The 19,845-nt window shown below is 37.6% G+C and overlaps 2 protein-coding genes and 1 pseudogene across 4 annotated transcripts; 1 reads left to right on the top strand and 2 right to left on the bottom strand.

Annotated features, from left to right (window-relative positions):
* Window positions 1-1,513: 1,513 nt before the first annotated feature.
* On the bottom strand, window positions 1,514-4,377 carry LOC110171461 (C-C chemokine receptor type 2-like). The gene is made up of 3 exons (XM_055163977.1): window positions 4,321-4,377; window positions 2,793-2,936; window positions 1,514-2,698 (listed from the first exon to the last, which is right to left on the bottom strand). Exons 1-3 carry the CDS (start codon window positions 4,325-4,327, stop codon window positions 1,812-1,814), a joined length of 1,038 nt encoding a protein of 345 aa, XP_055019952.1. The 5' UTR covers window positions 4,328-4,377; the 3' UTR covers window positions 1,514-1,811.
* A 1,043-nt stretch (window positions 4,378-5,420) lies between these two features.
* Window positions 5,421-10,122, bottom strand: LOC110171459 (CX3C chemokine receptor 1-like; annotated as a pseudogene).
* Window positions 9,806-19,741, top strand: LOC129411712 (protein cordon-bleu-like). Of its 3 annotated transcripts, none has more exons than XM_055163323.1 (5): window positions 9,806-9,942; window positions 10,199-10,307; window positions 16,428-16,619; window positions 18,411-18,621; window positions 19,488-19,741. In XM_055163323.1, the coding sequence occupies exons 2-5, from the start codon at window positions 10,282-10,284 to the stop codon at window positions 19,713-19,715; spliced, it is 657 nt and encodes a 218-aa protein (XP_055019298.1). In that variant the 5' UTR covers window positions 9,806-9,942; window positions 10,199-10,281; the 3' UTR covers window positions 19,716-19,741. The 3 variants fall into 3 exon arrangements, with proteins under 3 accessions (XP_055019298.1, XP_055019297.1, XP_055019299.1); XM_055163322.1 differs by having other exon boundaries at window positions 9,863-10,015; XM_055163324.1 differs by lacking the exons at window positions 9,806-9,942; window positions 10,199-10,307 and adding an exon at window positions 15,103-15,283.
* The last annotated feature ends 104 nt before the right edge of the window (window positions 19,742-19,845 follow it).

The following is a 19,845-nucleotide window of genomic DNA, read 5'->3' as shown; positions in this document are numbered from 1 at the left end:
TATATTTAAAGAGTAAATGTTAAAGTTATGAAATCTATGGTTTAAGAATGAATTTCTGTAGTCCACAACAGAAAATTGAGATTTACTTAGGTCTACACAATTAAGCAAAACAAATGTACTTGTTGAGCATAATTTAAAAAGAAAAGTTCAGATTAAATCCTTTAAAACACATGGACAAAACAGAAATGTTTTCAATGCAGATTTGAACAGTTTAAGTGTAGAGATTTATCCCTACATTGATCTTGGAAGGCTGTTCTATAGAATACAAAACATACAGTTAGTCTGCATAAAAGCTAAGGCATATTTCCCTGCTCACTATCTCTCCTGGAAAAGTATCCTTGCAGTTGGTTATTTGTTAGCAATTCCAGAATTTAGTGAAAAGAAATAATTTGGTTTATTTAAATTTTTAAATGCAAGAAATAATATGAAAAGAAACTTATACCTTTCATGATTCTGCCGGAGGATATCCTTTGAGACTTTTGGTTGCTGTTGTCTGTTGTTGGAAAGTCCTTGTGTTTGGTGATTGTAACTGTAAATATAAGTGTTATAGTAATGGATGAAAAACTGAATGTGTTATACCACAGCTCATTTTAGAAGATACACATGTTCAGTGTCCTAAATAAACACTGGGTTTCAAACATACAGGTAATGCAATTCGCATTTCAGTCCAGATTTAATAAGAACCATCATTGAGTGCTGCAGATCCTGACCTGCAAGGAGTCTTTCCTGCTAACTCTTCATTTATTAATTTTGTATCATGAATGTATAAACATGGGCCTAATGGTGATAAAATACTAGATGCATTTGCTAAATTACAAATGATTTTTGTGTTATTTGGTTATGTGGTTCAACAGTTTGCTGACCCTGTTCCCAACCACATCTGCTGACAACTCAGTGACAAGTCAACTGCAAATGGTTTAAAAATAATAATAAATGACAGTAAAGGCTACCAATAAAAATAGTAAACTTTTCATATTTCAGTGACCCTTAGTTACAAAGAATATTCATTGAGACCTGAAATATATAGGGGAATAATGACTGATTGGATAGTCACAGTTGGATGGCACTCACATGATATCACAATATTCTGAACTTCCTGAAGTTTATGGGGTTTTTTTTTTGGTTTTTTCCCAACATTTAAAAAAATTCAATTGGGTTATTTCTCGTGGAAACAGTGATAGGCTCCTGTCCTCTATCTTAAATTAAGTTATGTAATCATAAAATCCTACAATGCAAACACAACCAAATTCTATTTAAAGTAGATTTGTTTGACATTTTGCAACTACTTGAATCTAAATCTATATATTATTTGTCTACAACTGGCCTATATAGACAAGTGGTGGCACACTGGCTTTTTCTGTGGTTAGGCCACTCTACAGGCTATGTAGAAATAGTGTGCAATATACTGCTCTCTGCTGGCCCTAGACAGGAAATATAAATGGATAGCTTCAAAAGAACACCAATAGTCAGTGTGTCTGTAGTTTGAATAATGAAATGTTTATTCATTTGGAGCTCAACAGTGATTGCTCACCTCCCGGTTCTGGAAGGAAATTTCTCATTCATTTTTCCCATTAACTTTGCAAAAAATACATCAAAAATTTATCCAAACCCAGAAACTACATATTGGCTTTATTTTAATACAATACACTACTAAAATGAAAAAGTAAGATACTTTATGCCATGGAAAAATATGTACATTTAAATGTAAAAGCAAAGCAAAGTGAGTTCTCACAAAACATGCAATACCACATAACTGAGGACAGGAAGTACCCACCATGCAACACACACATAAAAAAATATTTCTTTGCGTCTCACATGACAGTGGTAGTGACTGAAGCCCGGGACCCTACTGAACTCATTCTGAATGAACTGTCAGACCTGTCTCTGCTGAAGTGGGCCCATGGCAGCAGCCTCCTCAACATTATCAGGGAGCGCTTCATGAACTTCTGCCCTGCAAAGGCGTAGATGATGGGGTTCAGACAGCAGTGGCTGAAGGCCAGAGCCCCTGTCACTAAAATGGATAATCTAAGGTTTGTGTCCAGTTCACAACTGTCTGTAAGTGCACCCTTAAGTCGCAAGAAATTCAGAAGTAAAGTGATGTTGTATGGAGTCCAGAAAAGAAAGAATACCACCATGACGCAGATGATGATCTTTACACTGCGGTGTTTCTGTGTACTCCTTATTTTCATCAGAGTAGGGATGATCCTGGAGTAACACACCACCATCACAGTGAAAGGAAGTGCAAGTCCCAGGATATTTGTTGCAAAGATGTCATATTTAATCCAAGTTAAGTCTTCTGGGCTGTGTTCACAAGCATCTTGTGGTGTGACTTGTGTGAAGATAAAGGCTGGCAGTGATACACAGACGCTCAGAGCCCACACACATGTGGACAGAACCATCCCAGTTTTCATGGAGCGGCATTTGGAGGCCTTCTGAGCATGTTGAATGAGTACATATCGATCCAGAGTCATGACCACCACAAAGAAGGAGCTGCTGTAGAAACCAACATTCTGCAGTCCTCCGCTGATGTGACACATGAAGTCTCCAAACACCCAGTGGGACACTGCACTGTAGTGAGCGTACAGAGGCAGAATGAGCAGGAACAGCAGGTCGGACACAGCCAGGTTCAACAGGCACAGGTCTGTCAGGTTGGACTTGTGAGAGTCCTTCAGCAGGACACACACCACCAGGCCATTACCTGAGAGACACCGCAGTATAGTCAGGGAATATACTCCTAACAGAATAATAAAACTATGGATATATAAGGTTCCATATGTCACAGGAGGACTCACCTATAAACCCCAGGATGAACACCAAACTGTAGAAGAGTGGTAGAAATACACTGGTGAAGTTATTGGCAGCCTCAGAATCACAGGGACGTATGCTGCTGATCTCAGAATAGTCATAGTTATAACTTGGCATAGTTGTAGTTTCACCTGAATTTAGAACAAAAAGTATTAAAGATCCTGAGTGTTTCACAAAGTATTTAGTGCACTAAAGATCAAATAATAAAAAGACCCAAGTCACAAAGAAAGAATTAATCCTTTGGTTTTTAAATGACTAATTCTGAACATGATTTGGAAACCGTCATATGTGCTCATCTCTGTTATCTCAGTGTTGTCAATAGTATAACGCAGCAAATTATGCCCCCCACAGTGTTATTGCTAAGGTGCGTGTAACACTGCATTTAGGGCCCATATATTTTCTGATCTATGGGTTATAACGTTGTTTCCTCATCACAGACATATCTAGAGTTTTGTTTAATTTACACATGTTCAAGACACAAACCCTGCATATTTAGGCAGAGTTCCTCGCTCAAACTGAAAACACTCTGTTCCACCTTCATGGTCATGCGGTAATACAGGAAGTGCTCCACTGTGTTTTTAAAGTCCATATGGAATTGGAATTGGAATACTGAACTAAAGGTAAATGGTAGCAGTAAATTGAAAACTACCACTAGATGACATCACAAGATGGACCAGAGCATTTTGAGCTTTGGAGATGTAGACAGAGTATTCATAAAGGGTTACTCAAACATGTGTGAATAAAACAAAATACAATTCCATATTATTATTTTTTTTTTTTTTCTTTTGTGAGTTATTAACATCAGAACATGGCATAAAGCTCATAAGAGTCAATTTTGTGTAATATAGGACGTTTAACAAAAACAACAAAATTAGATAATATAGAGAGACTTAATTCAATATGGTATCATATAAATTGAGTAAGTTCATATACTGGGTTATCAAAAATAAAACCTGGGAATAAGAAATCCAAAACTGATCAACGCTGCTTTTGGAGTTAGTGGTTGCCCCAGGGAAGAAAATGCAGGCTACTTCAGATTTGTACTCTTGGTATATTTAAAGAGTAAATGTTAAAGTTCTGAAATCTACGGTTTAAGAATGAATTTATGTAGTCCACAACAGAAAATGGAGATTTACTTAGGTCTATACAATTAAGCAAAACAAATTTACTTTTTGAGCATAATTTAAAAAGAAACGTTCAGATAAAATCCTTTAAAACAGATGGACAACTAAACAGAAATGTTTTCAATGCAGATTGCAATGCAAATGTAATGCAAATAGAGATTTATCCCTACATTGATCTTGGAAGGCTGTTCTATAGAATACAAAATGTATAGTTAGTTTGCATAAAAGCTAAGGCATATTTCTCTGCTCACTATCTCTCCTGGAAAAGTATCCTTGCCGTTCATTATTTGTTATCAATTCCAGAATTTAGTGAAAATAAATAATTTAGTTGATTTAAATTCTAAATGCCAAAAAACAATATAAAAAACAACTTTTGAACTATCCATTATACCTGTCATGATTCAGCCGCTGGTTATCCTTTGAGACTTTTGGGTGCTGTTGTCTGTTGTTGGAAAGTCGTTGTGTTTAGTGATTGTAACTGTAAATATAAGTGTTATAGTAACAGGCGAAATTTGCAGATGTGACAGTGTTATTTCCAGGCTGCATGTGTTATATACCACAGCTCATTTTAGAAGATACACATGTTCAGTGTCCTAAATAAACACTGGGTTTCACACATACAGCTATTGCAATTCACATTTCAGTCCAAATTTAATAAGAACCATCACTGAGTGCTGCAGACCCTGACCTGCAAGGAGTCTTTCCTGCTAACTCTTCATTTATTAATTTTGTATCATGAATGTATAAACATGGGCCTAATGGTGATAAAATACTAGATGCATTTGCTAAATTACAAATGATTTTTGTGTTATTTGGTTATGTGGTTCAACAGTTTGCTGACCCTGTTCCCAACCACATCTGCTGACAACTCAGTGACAAGTCAACTGCAAATGGTTTAAAAATAATAATAAATGACAGTAAAGGCTACCAATAAAAATAGTAAACTTTTCATATTTCAGTGACCCTTAGTTACAAAGAATATTCATTGAGACCTGAAATATATAGGGGAATAATGACTGATTGGATAGTCACAGTTGGATGGCACTCACATGATATCACAATATTCTGAACTTCCTGAAGTTTATGGGGTTTTTTTTTTGGTTTTTTCCCAACATTTAAAAAAATTCAATTGGGTTATTTCTCGTGGAAACAGTGATAGGCTCCTGTCCTCTATCTTAAATTAAGTTATGTAATCATAAAATCCTACAATGCAAACACAACCAAATTCTATTAAAAGTAGATTTGTTTGACATTTTGCAACTACTTGAATCTAAATCTATATATTATTTGTCTACAACTGGCCTATATAGACAAGTGGTGGCACACTGGCTTTTTCTGTGGTTAGGCCACTCTACAGGCTATGTAGAAATAGTGTGCAATATACTGCTCTCTGCTGGCCCTAGACAGGAAATATAAATGGATAGCTTCAAAAGAACACCAATAGTCAGTGTGTCTGTAGTTTGAATAATGAAATGTTTATTCATTTGGAGCTCAACAGTGATTGCTCACCTCCCGGTTCTGGAAGGAAATTTCTCATTCATTTTTCCCATTAACTTTGCAAAAAATACATCAAAAATTTATCCAAACCCAGAAACTACATATTGGCTTTATTTTAATACAATACACTACTAAAATGAAAAAGTAAGATACTTTATGCCATGGAAAAATATGTACATTTAAATGTAAAAGCAAAGCAAAGTGAGTTCTCACAAAACATGCAATACCACATAACTGAGGACAGGAAGTACCCACCATGCAACACACACATAAAAAAATATTTCTTTGCGTCTCACATGACAGTGGTAGTGACTGAAGCCCGGGACCCTACTGAACTCATTCTGAATGAACTGTCAGACCTGTCTCTGCTGAAGTGGGCCCATGGCAGCAGCCTCCTCAACATTTTCAGGGAGCGCTTCATGAACTTCTGCCCTGCAAAGGCGTTGATGATGGGGTTCAGACAGCAGTGGCTGAAGGCCAGAGTCCCTGTCACTAAAATGGATAATCTAAGGTTTGTGTCCAGTTCACAACTGTCTGTAAGTGCACCCTTAAGTCGCAAGAAATTCAGAAGTAAAGTGATGTTGTATGGAGTCCAGAAAAGAAAGAATACCACCATGACGCAGATGATGATCTTCACACTGCGGTGTTTCTGTGTACTCCTTATTTTCATCAGAGTAGGGATGATCCTGGAGTAACACACCACCATCACAGTGAAAGGAAGTGCAAGTCCCAGGATATTTGTTGCAAAGATGTCATATTTAATCCAAGTTAAGTCTTCTGGGCTGTGTTCACAAGCATCTTGTGGTGTGACTTGTGTGAAGATAAAGGCTGGCAGTGATACACAGACGCTCAGAGCCCACACACATGTGGACAGAACCATCCCAGTTTTCATGGAGCGGCATTTGGAGGCCTTCTGAGCATGTTGAATGAGTACATATCGATCCAGTGAGTCATGACCACCACAAAGAAGGAGCACCAACATTCTGCAGTGCTGATGTGACACAGCACAGGTTCAACAGGCACAGGTCTGTCAGGTTGGACACACACCACCAGACCATTACCTGAGAGACACCGCAGTATAGTCAGGGAATATACTCCTAACAGAATAATAAAACTATGGATATATAAGGTTCCATATGTCACAGGAGGACTCACCTATAAACCCCAGTGTTACGGCCCCAGGCCTTAGTTGTAATATTTCTGCAGAGTTCTCTTGATTCCTGCTGCAGGAGTCCTGGTCTGTGATTGGTGGGGCAAGTCGACGCCCACCTCACCTGCAGCCACCTCCCCCTATTTAAGGAGATTGCCAGCACCTGTTTGGGGCTGCTGGCCTTGGTGGCCAGTATGCCATTTTGGTTTCGTGTATGTGTGTTAGTCTCATTCTGTTTTGTGCCTTTTTTTGATTTGGTCACTCGATTCTGTTTGTGGGCTTATGTGGTTTAATTTGGGGAACTTGTGTTTTAGTTTAGTGTGTGTCCCTAAGTTTACCACTCGTTTTTGTGTAAGCCTGCGTGACCCCTTTTCTGGCACAAAACTCTGTTTATTCTGTTGTTCTGTTTCTTAGTTTAGGTTGTTTTCTGTATATTTTTTAGTGTTTTGTTAATTTACCTTTACATTCCTGTTAATTAAACATTACTTAATTTATTCCATTTTACATCTTGGTTTTATTTTTGTTACTTCCCTCACCCCAAACGAGCTGGGTCGTAACACCCAGGATGAACACCAAACTGTAGAAGAGTGGTAGAAATACACTGGTGAAGTTATTGGCAGCCTCAGAATCACAGGGACGTATGCTGCTGATCTCAGAATAGTCATAGTTATAACTTGGAATAGTTGTAGTTTCATCTGAATTTAGAACAAAAAGTATTAAAGATCCTGAGTGTTTCACAAAGTATTTAGTGCACTAAAGATCAAATAACAAAAAGACCCAAGTCGCAAAGAAAAAAATAATCCTTTGGTTTTTAAATGACTAATTCTGAACATGATTTGGAAACCGTCATATGTGCTCATCTCTGTTATCTCAGTGTTGTCAATAGTATAACACAGCAAATTATGCCCCCCACAGTGTTATTGCTAAGGTGCGTGTAACACTGCATTTAGGGCCCATATATTTTCTGATCTATGGGTGATAACGTTGTTTCCTCATCACAGACATATCTAGAGTTTTGTTTAATTTACACATGTTCAAGACACAAACCCTGCATATTTAGGCAGAGTTCCTCGCTCAAACTGAAAACACTCTGTTCCACCTTCATGGTCATGCGGTAATACAGGAAGTGCTCCACTGTGTTTTTAAAGTCCATATGGAATTGGAATTGGAATACTGAACTAAAGGTAAATGGTAGCAGTAAATTGAAAACTACCACTAGATGACATCACAAGATGGACCAGAGCATTTTGAGCTTTGGAGATGTAGACAGAGTATTCATAAAGGGTTACTCAAACATGTGTGAATAAAACAAAATACAATTCCATATTATTATTTTTTGTCTTTTTTTTCTTTTGTGAGTTATTAACATCAGAACATGGCATAAAGCTCATAAGAGTCAATTTTGTGTAATATAGGATGTTTAACAAAAACAACAAAATTAGATAATATAGAGAGACTTAATTCAATATGGTATCATATAAATTGAGTAAGTTCATATACTGGGTTATCAAAAATAAAACCTGGGAATAAGAAATAAAATAAAACACAATTCCAGATTTTTTTTTACCTGAAAGACACCGGAGTATATATTCAGAGGAAATGGATTATAAACAATATCATATCCGATACATCTCATGACACTCAACCACAAATCCAAGGATGAAGATCAAATTGTAGAGAAATGGTAAAAACTATTTTCCAAAGTTACTCAATGACTCAACTCAACAAGGAGTCATACTCGGTTGTGTTCCCTGAAAATAATAGGTGGTGTTCCCTGAATAAAATACAACAGTAAAAGTCTTAGCAATTTACAAGAACTTATGAGAAACACAATCATTAACCAGAATAACCATGTAAGAGTGATTGCCAAAATAGTCACCTGCCATAGCTGACTGAGCGTGATCTCGTGTTATTGACCACCAAGTAGCTCCCGGTTCTGAAAGAAAAAAGTAAATCAAATCTTTCAATGAGAAGTGCTGTCAGTCTCTATAATGAGTGACACAGCACAGAGACACAATGCTGATGTTATTTCCTGTAAGGCCTTAATTGAGATTCTATCAGAGCCTTATCGGAAACCCACATCTCATTTGCAAAACGAAACCAAACTGCATGAGAACCCACCAATGTTCATTGGAAAATGTTGGGGAAATCACAGCTAGACTGACTAATGGGAAAAGGCTAAAGAATCACAATATAGCCTAAATGATGATGTATAGGCTTAAAGGTATAAACCTTATTAATCCTCAATAACAGTATTATGCATATTAATGTACACAACCACATTGAAACCTTTCTGTTTATTATACAAATTGATTCTTGATTGCTTGGCAATCTGGAAGGATATCTCTCTGTATTAATTTTACAGATCCATATCAGCCACTGGTACAGTGATGAATCTGGATTTTTCCAGGTATCATTGTGACATTAAAAAAAAAAAATAATAATAACCTTTTTAACTTGAACATTTTTACCAATCCATCTTAAATTACTTTTTAAGTGTCTTTCAAAACAAAGCATTTGGCTTGTCCAATGTGATTGTGATGGGATTAATAATTATATATTGTAATACTTAATCAAGGGCATCTTATGCTGCAATTGGTTAGAAGTGTGGCCTAATCTACACTTATACACATGCTGTTTCATTGATCTGTTCTCATTAAGCCTACCTACACAACAGAAGTCCAACATTGGCTGCCCACACAAATTGAATAACAGAAATGTTCACGTTCACCTGGCGTTAAAAAAGTTCATTGGGATGTTTAGCTGAGGTCGGCTGAGATCAAGCTGTTTAGCCTGTGGACATTATTATACTTCCATGGTTTTGCCTTATCAACATCAAACAAACAATCAAATGTCCATAAGTGATTCACTAAATACAAAAATGCTGTCGCTGTGTCTTTTAGCAAAACACCTAACCCCTCTTGTCTGCATACAGTATTGTATAAATGTGTGTGTTTCTCTCTCTGTATGTGTGTGTCTGTGTGCGTGAATAGGTTAGTACTCGGTCCCTTGATGCACTTTGAATGCTTTAAAGGTAGAAAAGAGCTATATAAAAGCCACCATTTATACAGATAAATACGGACAAAACGACGCTCCGCCTGTTGTATCTCATCGCGAATGGGGGCTATCTTAAAATGTAGATGTCCAAAAACAAAATGTGAAGTAAAACAATACGTGCTGTTCACTGGCCTTCTATTTGTCTTATATTTTGAAAATCCACACCGGAACTCCAAGCCTACATTTGCGCTACACGCTCGGCTCAAAGCGGTTTATGGCCAAGGGAGGAACGCAAAGATTATATCAAGTGGATTTGTCAGATGACTAGACCAAACATGAACATGTGTCCTTTAGACTAGTTTGAATAAGGTAAATGCAAACCATCTCCATCTCACGTGTTATAGCGAACTTTTGCGGAAACTTTTGCTGTTTTTTGCGTCAGGTAAAGTCGAGTGTCATCTTTGCGCCTGCGTCTGTCACTTGTTGCTTATCCTATTAATGACTATACTATTTCGTACCGTTAGTCAGCGTAGCTAGAATAAACGCCATAGCCCACAAACAAGAATATTTTAAGGTGTGTTTTCTTTGGTATTTTACTTTTTTTTTGTTGGCTCGTCGATCGCAGGTGGCATGGAGAAGACGCGGATTTGAGGGCTGCAGCGGATTAAGGGGAGCTGATTTTGTTTAACACCACTTTTATTTACCCCGATGATGGACGCCAAACCTCCTTTAGGGTAAGTCTACTTTTGGCAAGTGTTTTAATTCGTTTACACACCTTTTTATGTTTTCCTAGGAGCTACTAATAGAGTTAGTAAAGTAGAGTAGAGTAAGCTCCTTGTTGAGTGAGGGGCAAAGGTACGCAGCAGAGATTGAGCTATCGTGTTTTCTTTACCGTTTAATACCATAGTTTTAAGGATTTTTATTTCCAATCTAGGTTGTACTAGGATTTCCCAAAACAGTAAAACGGATCCCCAGTATTGTCCCTTGCCAACAGAGAGATTGTTCCAGTAGCTAGAGGTGAAAAAAACAGCAACAAAAAAACAAAAAACAAACAAAACGTGTCCTTGTTTAACTAAATGACGACCATAAAATAATGTCATAGTACTTCCTAGATAAAAATAATGCAACAAGAACAATGCCGACCTCTATAGTTCTTATTAATGTAATTATATTATTTAAAAACAAAATATTATCCCATCCATCTTTTAAAAGATAATAGCTGCTACTTTGCATTGTTCACAGAGAAATGGCATATAAGCAATGTTACAGTTTTGTAATAGTTTATTAATAAGCCTCCGCTGTTGTTTACATAGTTATATAACTCTGCATGACTGGCTATGTATAAGACTACAATAGGGACTGATGTGTGTCACATTTTGACCAAGCATTCAATTAATCAGCATAAAGAGCACCTTTACAACAATGACAAAACCAGGTAGTATCTTGAATAAATGGTGTGCAATGAGACTGGACTTCTGTCTTGATGGAGTGAATTAGAGCTTTCCCAAGTAAAGGTCATATAAATCAGATAGCCTTAAATACAGTGATTTCAGACACTCAAGAGCCTTTTGGCCAAATTACAAAGTGGACCAGTCAAAGTGCCTGTTGGCAGTGCAGCCAGAAGTGCTCTTTCCGGTCAGTGGGTGACATTTCTGTCTGTAGAAGAACCTCCTTACTCTTTGTTATTGGACATCACTAAAATATGTAAACATTCAATAACAATATTGAAGATTGTGATATTGATATAATAACATTAAGGCTGTATTAATCAAATACTCACCCGTTATAATTGCAGAGGAATACTAGTACAGTAACATCCACATTGTAACAATTGTCCAACAATTGTAGATAAATCCAAAGTTAAAGATACAAGTAAGGGCTGTTACAAGACTGATTTTATTGGTGTAATATGTGTCAGACTTTAAAAAGGTGTTGTATTGTATAGATTTTCTTATTTGAACAGATTTGATGAAGTTATACCTTGATCATTAGATTATGAAATAACCAGAATTAGCATAGAATTTTACACATATTTATTCTTAGACAGATGGTATATTGTTAGTCCAGCAGTTAAAATGTGTCATTGTGTTTCCTAACTGTCTGTTGCTGGCTACACAAATGGCTTTGGTTTTATTATTCACTACTATATCCTTGTACCGATTTTTAAGTTGTATTTCACTGCAGAGTTATAGACTAATTAAATAAATGAGGGTGGTGTCATATGAGCTCTGAGCCAATTTGACTCTTTAAAGGGGAAACTTTTTCTCTTCATCAAAGATTTTTACAGCTGCAGTCAGATAGCAGCTGTTCCCAAGTGACGATCAGCAATCCACAGAAATACACTTGTTATCTCCTCACGTGATTTCCTTACTTCATACAATTTGTTCATTTTGACGTAATCTTAAAAGAACAGTTTTTAGAACAAATTTCAAATCACTGCTGCTGGTATATCTAGCCACACCCAATGATAATTACAAGCTGCTAAATGTTCTGTTGGTGCCCGCCTTCTTCTGTTCTCTGAGAATTGTATACAGGAGGTAGAGTAGACCACCATTATTTAAACATCCGACGCGTTTCCCTTTTTTTCAAAACAAAACACCGCAGGACAGACAGTAAAATGTTATTTTATTGTTTGCACTTTCTCTAAGGATCACTGGATATTATATATACGCCCTACACACAATCTGCTATATTTAAGTTTCAATGGGTTTTGCTTTCAGTGTGGGCCTGCTGACTAAGGGAGAGTTCTCTTTTTTCCTTTCTGCTTGAGGTTGAGAGAAAAATGTTTTATCGTATGTGGCACTCACATCTGGATATTTAGGGTGAAGTTGTTATGATGACAGATCTAAATTTAACTGAAATATGAGAGAGCTGGTAGAGAGAGAGAATTTGAGGCCATGTGTTGTTGGCAGCAGTACTGTATATATCTAGTCAGCTCTACATTCACAGACCATCCCGTTTTAGAGAGGGGTGTGGAATAGATGCATTGCTTCCATAGACAAGTTAAAGCTACAGGAGAAGGAGCAGCAACACACTAAATACAAAATAAATTGCTTTAACCTTTGGTCAAGCTCCTGAGTTTAATAGGAATCATGTAATAGCAGAGGCATGTCACAAGATTGACTGATAAGATAGTATCTGTTGCTGTAATGTTTTGAATGATTAACAGTAGAGTCAGTGAAGTTACTGTGTGGTGTCCAGCTGTGAGTGTGATGTGACACACCAAGTCTAACATCAAAAGTGTGCACAAAAATTCTGATTTTATTTTTTTGGCCATATTGCCCAGCCCTACATTCTCCTTTTGCCATGATTTCTTCTTTTAAATCATGAGGAACCAGTTTTTATTAACTTAACTGCTATTTTTCTGTCACAGTCACAAGTGAACAGCATTATTTATAGAGAAAAGATTAGACATGGAGCCTTCGTTTGTTGTTCCTGTATTGTGGATGCTCTAAAAACACTCAGCATTTGTAAGCAACGTTAATTAATCCCGATGTGTAACATTTCATTTAGCAGCTGAGGACCAGTGCCCTTCATTTCCCTGGGTACATTATGTTGCGTTTACATTCACCACCCTTTGTAAAAAGATGCTGCAAAGGATTAGCAGTGAAAAAAACTAAATATTTTCATAATTATCTTGTACCTAACAAATCATTATTGAGTTTTAAATAAATGGTGGTGCATTTCTAACAATTCATCTTTTTAACCTTAACCTTAATATAATATATATATATATATATATATATATATATATATATATATATATATATATATATATATATATATATATTATATATATATATATTTATTTATTTATTTATTTTTTTTTTTTTTTTTGTGTTCACTTATCAGTTTTACTTGCCAGGGATCCACAATACACACACCTTATGAAAATGTGAATCTAGCTGACTCTCCCCAATCAGGGGCAACTATGGTCTGTCCTTATCAAAGAGCCTGGCTCAAGGCACCACCAAGGGAGTGGGTACTAGACTGATATCCCTTGGGATTATAAGTACAGAGATCATTCAGACAACAGTTTTACATTGCAACAAGAAAAACTGACCATGGAGGTGGACTTTTGGAAACTGTTTAAGAGATTCCTTTCCTTACTTGACTTGCTTTCTGCCCAGAGTTTGTGGCGCACCCTCTCTGTTGGCATCAGTGTCCACAGCTGTTACTAAAACCAAAGCTGTGTGGCGCTCCAGACTGGAGAGGTGTAAATATAGGTTTCCAAGGGGACACCATGACAGCCATGGACATGCTTACAATAACGCATGTGTCACTGGGAGTGGCTTGCGGTCCCGGATCTCTCTGTCACTCAATAGGTTCAATGAACAACAGGCTCGAAGTCAAGTGCAAACCACTGTGCCAGTGAAGTGTGCTTTAGGCCCAGAGTATGGCCAAGCTTTGAAGTGCTATTCAACTACAGAACATTGTTTCTTGATGGGGCATTGTTTTTTGTAGTAACTAACAAATGATGTATATATCATTATATAGGGCATGTGTCCGTCTCAAAGTAAATAATCAATATGCAAAGTTGAAATAATTTTACTAGATAACTGTATTTATAATACATAAAATAACTATTAACCTCAGCACAGCAGACTGCCTCGTGTTAGAAGTAGATGTACACTGGATGATTTCTGTGGGATGTTGACTTATATTACCAGACACAGAGTATGACACAGACTTTTTCTGTTGTCTGTCATCAAAGGCTATAAGCTGGTCTTATGATGATTAACACACACCACGAGTCTGTCCCCTGACACTATGATTCAACAAGCTATAAAATTAGCTCTCTTTTACCCTGTCCTGAAACACTCTATAAGTTTTAATATTAGGCTCAGAGAAAGAATCCTGCCCTTGTTAGTATTGTGAAGTGGAGTGAAAGAATTGGGTGTCTCTGAGAGCACCATTAGTAACCTCCGTGTGTATGTGTAACCCAGTCTGGCTGGCTGTCCTGCTTTACTGCCCCCCTGTGACCGACCAAGGCGCTGTGTTTCGGCTTCCTACATTCAGAATCTGTGGGAGCCTGAATTTTCGTAAAGGCTTCTTTGTGCCAGCAAGGATAGAAGAGTGAGGGACACTGAAAAGCAGGGGAGAGGAAGAGGAGTATACTAGCTGACTGTGCTCAAACTAACCTTCACACAGTCTAGCCTTGTGTGCCCCTGACATACAGAGATCTCTGCAGTTCGTAATGTCATGCACCTGTTGTTTTTAAGTAGACTTATTTAAAATTGTCAAACCACACTTTTAAAGCAATGCTAGAGGTGCTATTGCATGCCCTGCCTTGTTCTTTATATAACCTACCGATGACAATCTTTTCAACTGAGAAACAGCCCGGTATGCTGAGGCAAAACAGCACCGGCTGCTTACTTATCTCAATCCTCTACTTATCAGCTACCATTCTAATTAGTAAAGTATTTTTTGCTTGTGCTTGAAGATGTGCTTCTTGCCTGTGAAAAGAATTGCATAATATGTCCATGACACTATAGTTTGTTAATATTTAACTTGAGTCAGGGTTAGAGTTCAGTTATTGAGCTACATTCTTATGTTTTTTTCCTTACAGTTGTTGTTCACTGGGCTGTGGTTACCTGTATGTACACCTATGGATTGTAAACTTACAGGCTCTCTTACCCTATCATTGCAAATGACTTTGTCTGTAAACAGAGTGACATTGAGTGCTTCAGGAACACTTCACATAAGGGCCGTAAGTGAGAATGTTTTACTTTTGTTATCGGAGGTTCATGTTTGTTTTTGAGTCTGAGAGAAAGGGCACAGGGAAAGTTTGGAAAATCATTTATCATGTTAGCAGGGTAAATAGTAAAAAAATATAAAATGTATATATAAACATAAAATGCTATACTTCTTTTTATAAAGAAGAAAATAAGCATCCAGAAACAAATTTTGTTTTACAAACATTAGACATATTTGCTCTTTGCTACTATAGCTATATTTTTTAATTTAATGTTACCAAAAAGAGAGATAATAGGTAAACAATCTATGAGCTTGATGCTTAGAGTTTAATTATTTGATATATCCACTCAGAGTTCTTGCTTTAAGAAGAGATTCTCACTTAAAGTGCATTTAACAGGTTTTTCTAATAATTGGTTTGGTTGAATCGTTCCTGTGGTCAATGTTTATCATACTTATACATCAGTCAAGTGGCAGATTGTGGAAAAAAGTTGAGAAAAAAAGTCTGAAAATACAGGAAGTTGCAGTGAGTTACTTTTGTCATCTGTACAGTACAATCCCACAGTTGTCCAGGTATGATCCAAAGCAAGAAGCTTCTGTTGTTCTTCATTTCTGAACTGAAGAGCCACTTGGATGAGCGGCAGAACATAAAAAGATCTCTAAAATCTTTTGTCCAGTTGACATTAGCATGTAAAACTCCATCCAAAATGCCAGAGCAATTTATGAGCAGGGAATACATTTTTCTGACGGACTAAACATTGATTAAAAAAAAAAAAAATGGCATTGTGATTTATTCTTATCACAATATCAAATATTTGTGGTACCATTATTGTGAGATGAAACATCCCATTTTAAAATTCTTTTAATTCCAAATATATGACTATCTTAATTGTGACATTCCTAGAAAGGTGACCGCGTTCACAGTGTGCATGTTTTACAAGGCATTTTCTTTTTACAGTAAAAACATCTATTATTGAATAAAAACAAGATAGATACTGTATGTTTAATGCCGTATGAAGATAAGTGTGTGACCTTCCCTCTACAATAAGTCATGTGCACATTTTAATTTGCACTGTTTATGGGAAAATCTAGGTAAATAGATGACATTTCAGTAATAACCTAAAAAAAAAAAGCGCTTTTCTTTCTGCCTTTCTGTCCAGGAAAAGGATGAAACCACGTGCCCCACCTCCTCCTCAGGTACCGCAGCCTGCCCCACGGCGTATCTTCAGAAGTGCTGACTCTCTGGACGAGGTCACTGTTAGAGACATGAAGGAGAACATGCTGAGTCACTGTGTGGAGCTGCGGCTGACTCTGCCCACCGGATTTCAGACCACTGTCACTGAGGACGGCAGGTGAGTCCAGGGCAGATTGACAGAGCACCCCCTAAAGGGTTTACCCCCTCCACTGGTGAGCAATGCAGTCTCAATGCAACAAGATCCTAGGTTTGATTCCCCTTCCACTAAAAACATTCTAGGGTCCCCTTCGAGCCAAAACCAAAATGAGATTCTAAATGTCAGTGGGGCTATTTTGTTTAAATCACAAATAAACTGTATATGAGCCAGAGTTCATCCCTGTACTGTGTGGGACAAAGCTTGTGCTGACCACAGGGACATGCCTGTGAGCTAGACCCCACTAGCAAAGCAACACTGGCAAACCCAGAATGAAAAAAGATGTTATAATAGATGAGTAACATGATGTGTGAATAAGGCCAGCGGAATTCTGAAATGGGAAAGGGTGACTGATATTCCATAGAAAATATAAAATGAACACAATTTATATATTTTTTTTCTAGTAAGAACTGGTGGGATAACACTTGTGGTAAATGTCTTAGTTGCAGTTTGTGAGGAATAGTGCACTTAACCCTCCTCATTCCCCGACTGGTGCTCTTTCTTGGCTCCATGGAGATTGCTATTCCAGTGGAGCCAAGTTCTGGTAAATTGACTTTTAAATTACTGGAAGTTGCCCTGAGTCCTAAAACATTTATCAAGGATTTATCAATGCATGAGGCATATGCATTATATGCAAATGATAAGGGCAAAAGTGAGGGGTGCACGATGACATTTGCAGCTGAATGTGTCTGATTATGAACAGCTTATAGTGCAAAAGACTCTGGAAACATTTTGGAATCAAAAAAGATGCTCCTTATCCCATAAGCTTTTAATCTTATTTTTGGTCGATCTGACACTTATCCTTGGAATTACAAGCACAACCAGCTGATGAACTAATATGTCCTTATATTTAATAATGGAAATTACTGTGTATGTCTCTCTCTTCACATTTCCATCAGCAACATGAGGCCAGTTGACAAAAGTTTAGGTGTTAGTATTTCTGTCCACAGTCTAGTGTGAGGCTGCAGCTCACAGACTGTGCGCTGGACTGGAGGTGGAGGGCCGAAGCAGAGCGCATGGAGGCAGCAGAGAGCTGGGAACCAATGTTACAAGATGTGGACACAAGTTGTATGCATGTGTACAACACAGGTTACGTCAACTATGCAGCTGCTACAAGTGTTTTTATAATAAATAATTACCATATTTGAGAAAAGGAGCCTACAGTCATAATATATGATAATGACAGTTGTATGTTTAAATGACAGACATTTACTACTGAAAAAGTGAGAGATTTGACAAAATATAATTATGCCGTGCTATGTTCCAGATAACCTGCTTATGCACTAACATTGATGGCTTTTCTGTGACCATTTTGCCTAAATTCTACTGCCAGGTCTTGAATAGTGGCCTTTGTATTGGCACCTCTATCTGACATATGATCTGCTGGTTCCCAGAAAATAGTCCAGTTTTTTTTTTTGCTCTGACCAGTAATTCTTTAGCACATCTCACAGAAGCCTCTTCTATACACATACAGTTGTTGCTATTTATTATTAAACCAAAAATACATTTTGACATTTCATGAGATTTTTAACATGTAGAGTTGGCGTACAATGACTACATTGTATGAAGTCATTACACCCACTTCCTTTACTCAAGCTTAAGATAGTTAGGTGTTGTAATCCAATCTTGTGTCTCTTTTCCTCTGTGTAGCTGTTCACGTGAGTGGTTTGTTCATCCTATCTCCCTCCCTCTCTTTCTCTGTGTCTTTCCCTCCTTCACTTTCTCTCCCTCAGTCATTTTATGTTCCTCTTTCAGCAAAGCGCTGATGGACGTTCTGGTCGAGCTGTGCAGCCGTTACCACCTGAACCCCTCACTACACACTCTGGATCTATTCACACCTGAGGGCCACCCTTTGGGCTTCAAGCCCAATGCGCTGCTGGGGTCCCTCAATGTTGCCTGTGTCCTCATCAAGGAGAAAGTACTGGAGGAGAGACAAGTACGCCGACCTGCACCCAAAGTGCCTGAAGTGAGTTTCACTGGACCTTCACACATGATCAGCTGCTTTGGAAATCTTCATTTTGCTGGCATACTTGTTTTCACTGGATGTGTGACTAGATGTTTTTGTATAGATTAAGAAACTTTATTAAGCCTGTTGCATAAAGTAAAACACAATGTAACCATATAGTTTGATTTGCATGTGGCACGTGTGCTAGTTTTACAAATTAGCTCATTGCCTTATATATCAGTCCCTCACAATGGCTTGCCATTCAACACTGGTAGAAAGCACATCTGAAACCTCTCAGAGCCCACTTAAAGGTAGGAGGCCACTTGGATTCACACAGTAAATGTTTTGTTCGTCCTTTTCTGTCTTTAACATATACTATTGTCTTATATATTTCACTCATTAGTTTTGTCGTTTCAGTTCTCTTCCTGCACTTTAAATATTTGATGAGGGGCTTACCTTTAGTTACCATGCATTATTTCTCTGCTCCTCTCAGGGCTCACTGGCTGCTCTGTCCCTTTAACCCTGTCTGGCCAGAGGCCAGAGACTGACACAGTTTCAGATGCTGCTGTCAGTCATTCAGCTCTTGTCTTTTACTTCATCTCTCATAAAGAATAGTTTTAAAATACAGAAATCTTGTTTTACATTTAAGTGTACTTACTGACTATTCAAGAAAAAATACTTGTTTTGTATGTTCAAGAACATTGCTGTTTTTTGCCATGTTCCCTTTACATAAAAAATGCTGTTTTGATTCATGATTTCTATATATTGGGGTTATTGGCGCATAGATGGCTCTATGTCCCCTTAATGAAGTATTGCCTAAGAATTGTATTGCTATCGTAGCATTTCTTAAAATACAGTTGTTAAAGTGTTAACTTATGTCTTTTCAGAAAACAGTGCGTTTGCTGGTGAATTATCATGGCAGTCAGAAGGCAGTGGTGCGGGTGAACCCGCTGTTGCCACTGCAGGATCTCGTACCTGTCATCTGTGACAAGTGTGAATTTGATCCAGCTCTCATCGTGCTCCTAAAGGACAGCATCGGTCGCCAAGAGTTACCACTAGACAAGTCTCTGTCCCATCTGGGAATCAAGGAGCTTTATGTGAACGACAAAGTCTAGGTAACGGCTGTTATTTAATGTTTATGACTTATATTACTGCAGCACGTTACTAGAATTCAATACATAATTAGAGCTTTCTTGATTTTTTTGTTTATTCTATTCCTTTAACAGCCAATATGCAAACTGGACA

Source organism: Boleophthalmus pectinirostris, unplaced genomic scaffold (genome assembly GCF_026225935.1).
Source record: "Boleophthalmus pectinirostris isolate CB_2022bp ecotype Guang Dong unplaced genomic scaffold, ASM2622593v1 HiC_scaffold_6, whole genome shotgun sequence".
In the NCBI taxonomy this organism is placed as follows: domain Eukaryota; kingdom Metazoa; phylum Chordata; class Actinopteri; order Gobiiformes; family Gobiidae; genus Boleophthalmus; species Boleophthalmus pectinirostris.
Note: the sequence above shows the minus strand (reverse complement) of the source record. Positions and strands in the feature narration are given on the sequence as shown.

Excerpts from the sequence above, each read along its gene's own strand:
- LOC110171461 (XM_055163977.1), bottom strand. Across the intron at positions 2,699-2,792 it reads GTTCATCCTGGGGTTTATAG|GTAATGGCCTGGTGGTGTGT; the intron begins GTGAGTCCTCCT and ends GGTGTCTCTCAG.
- LOC129411712 (XM_055163323.1), top strand. The coding sequence starts at position 10,282 with ATGATGGACGCCAAACCTCCTTTAGG. Across the intron at positions 10,308-16,427 it reads GACGCCAAACCTCCTTTAGG|GAAAAGGATGAAACCACGTG; the intron begins GTAAGTCTACTT and ends CTTTCTGTCCAG. Across the intron at positions 18,622-19,487 it reads CTGCACCCAAAGTGCCTGAA|AAAACAGTGCGTTTGCTGGT; the intron begins GTGAGTTTCACT and ends ATGTCTTTTCAG.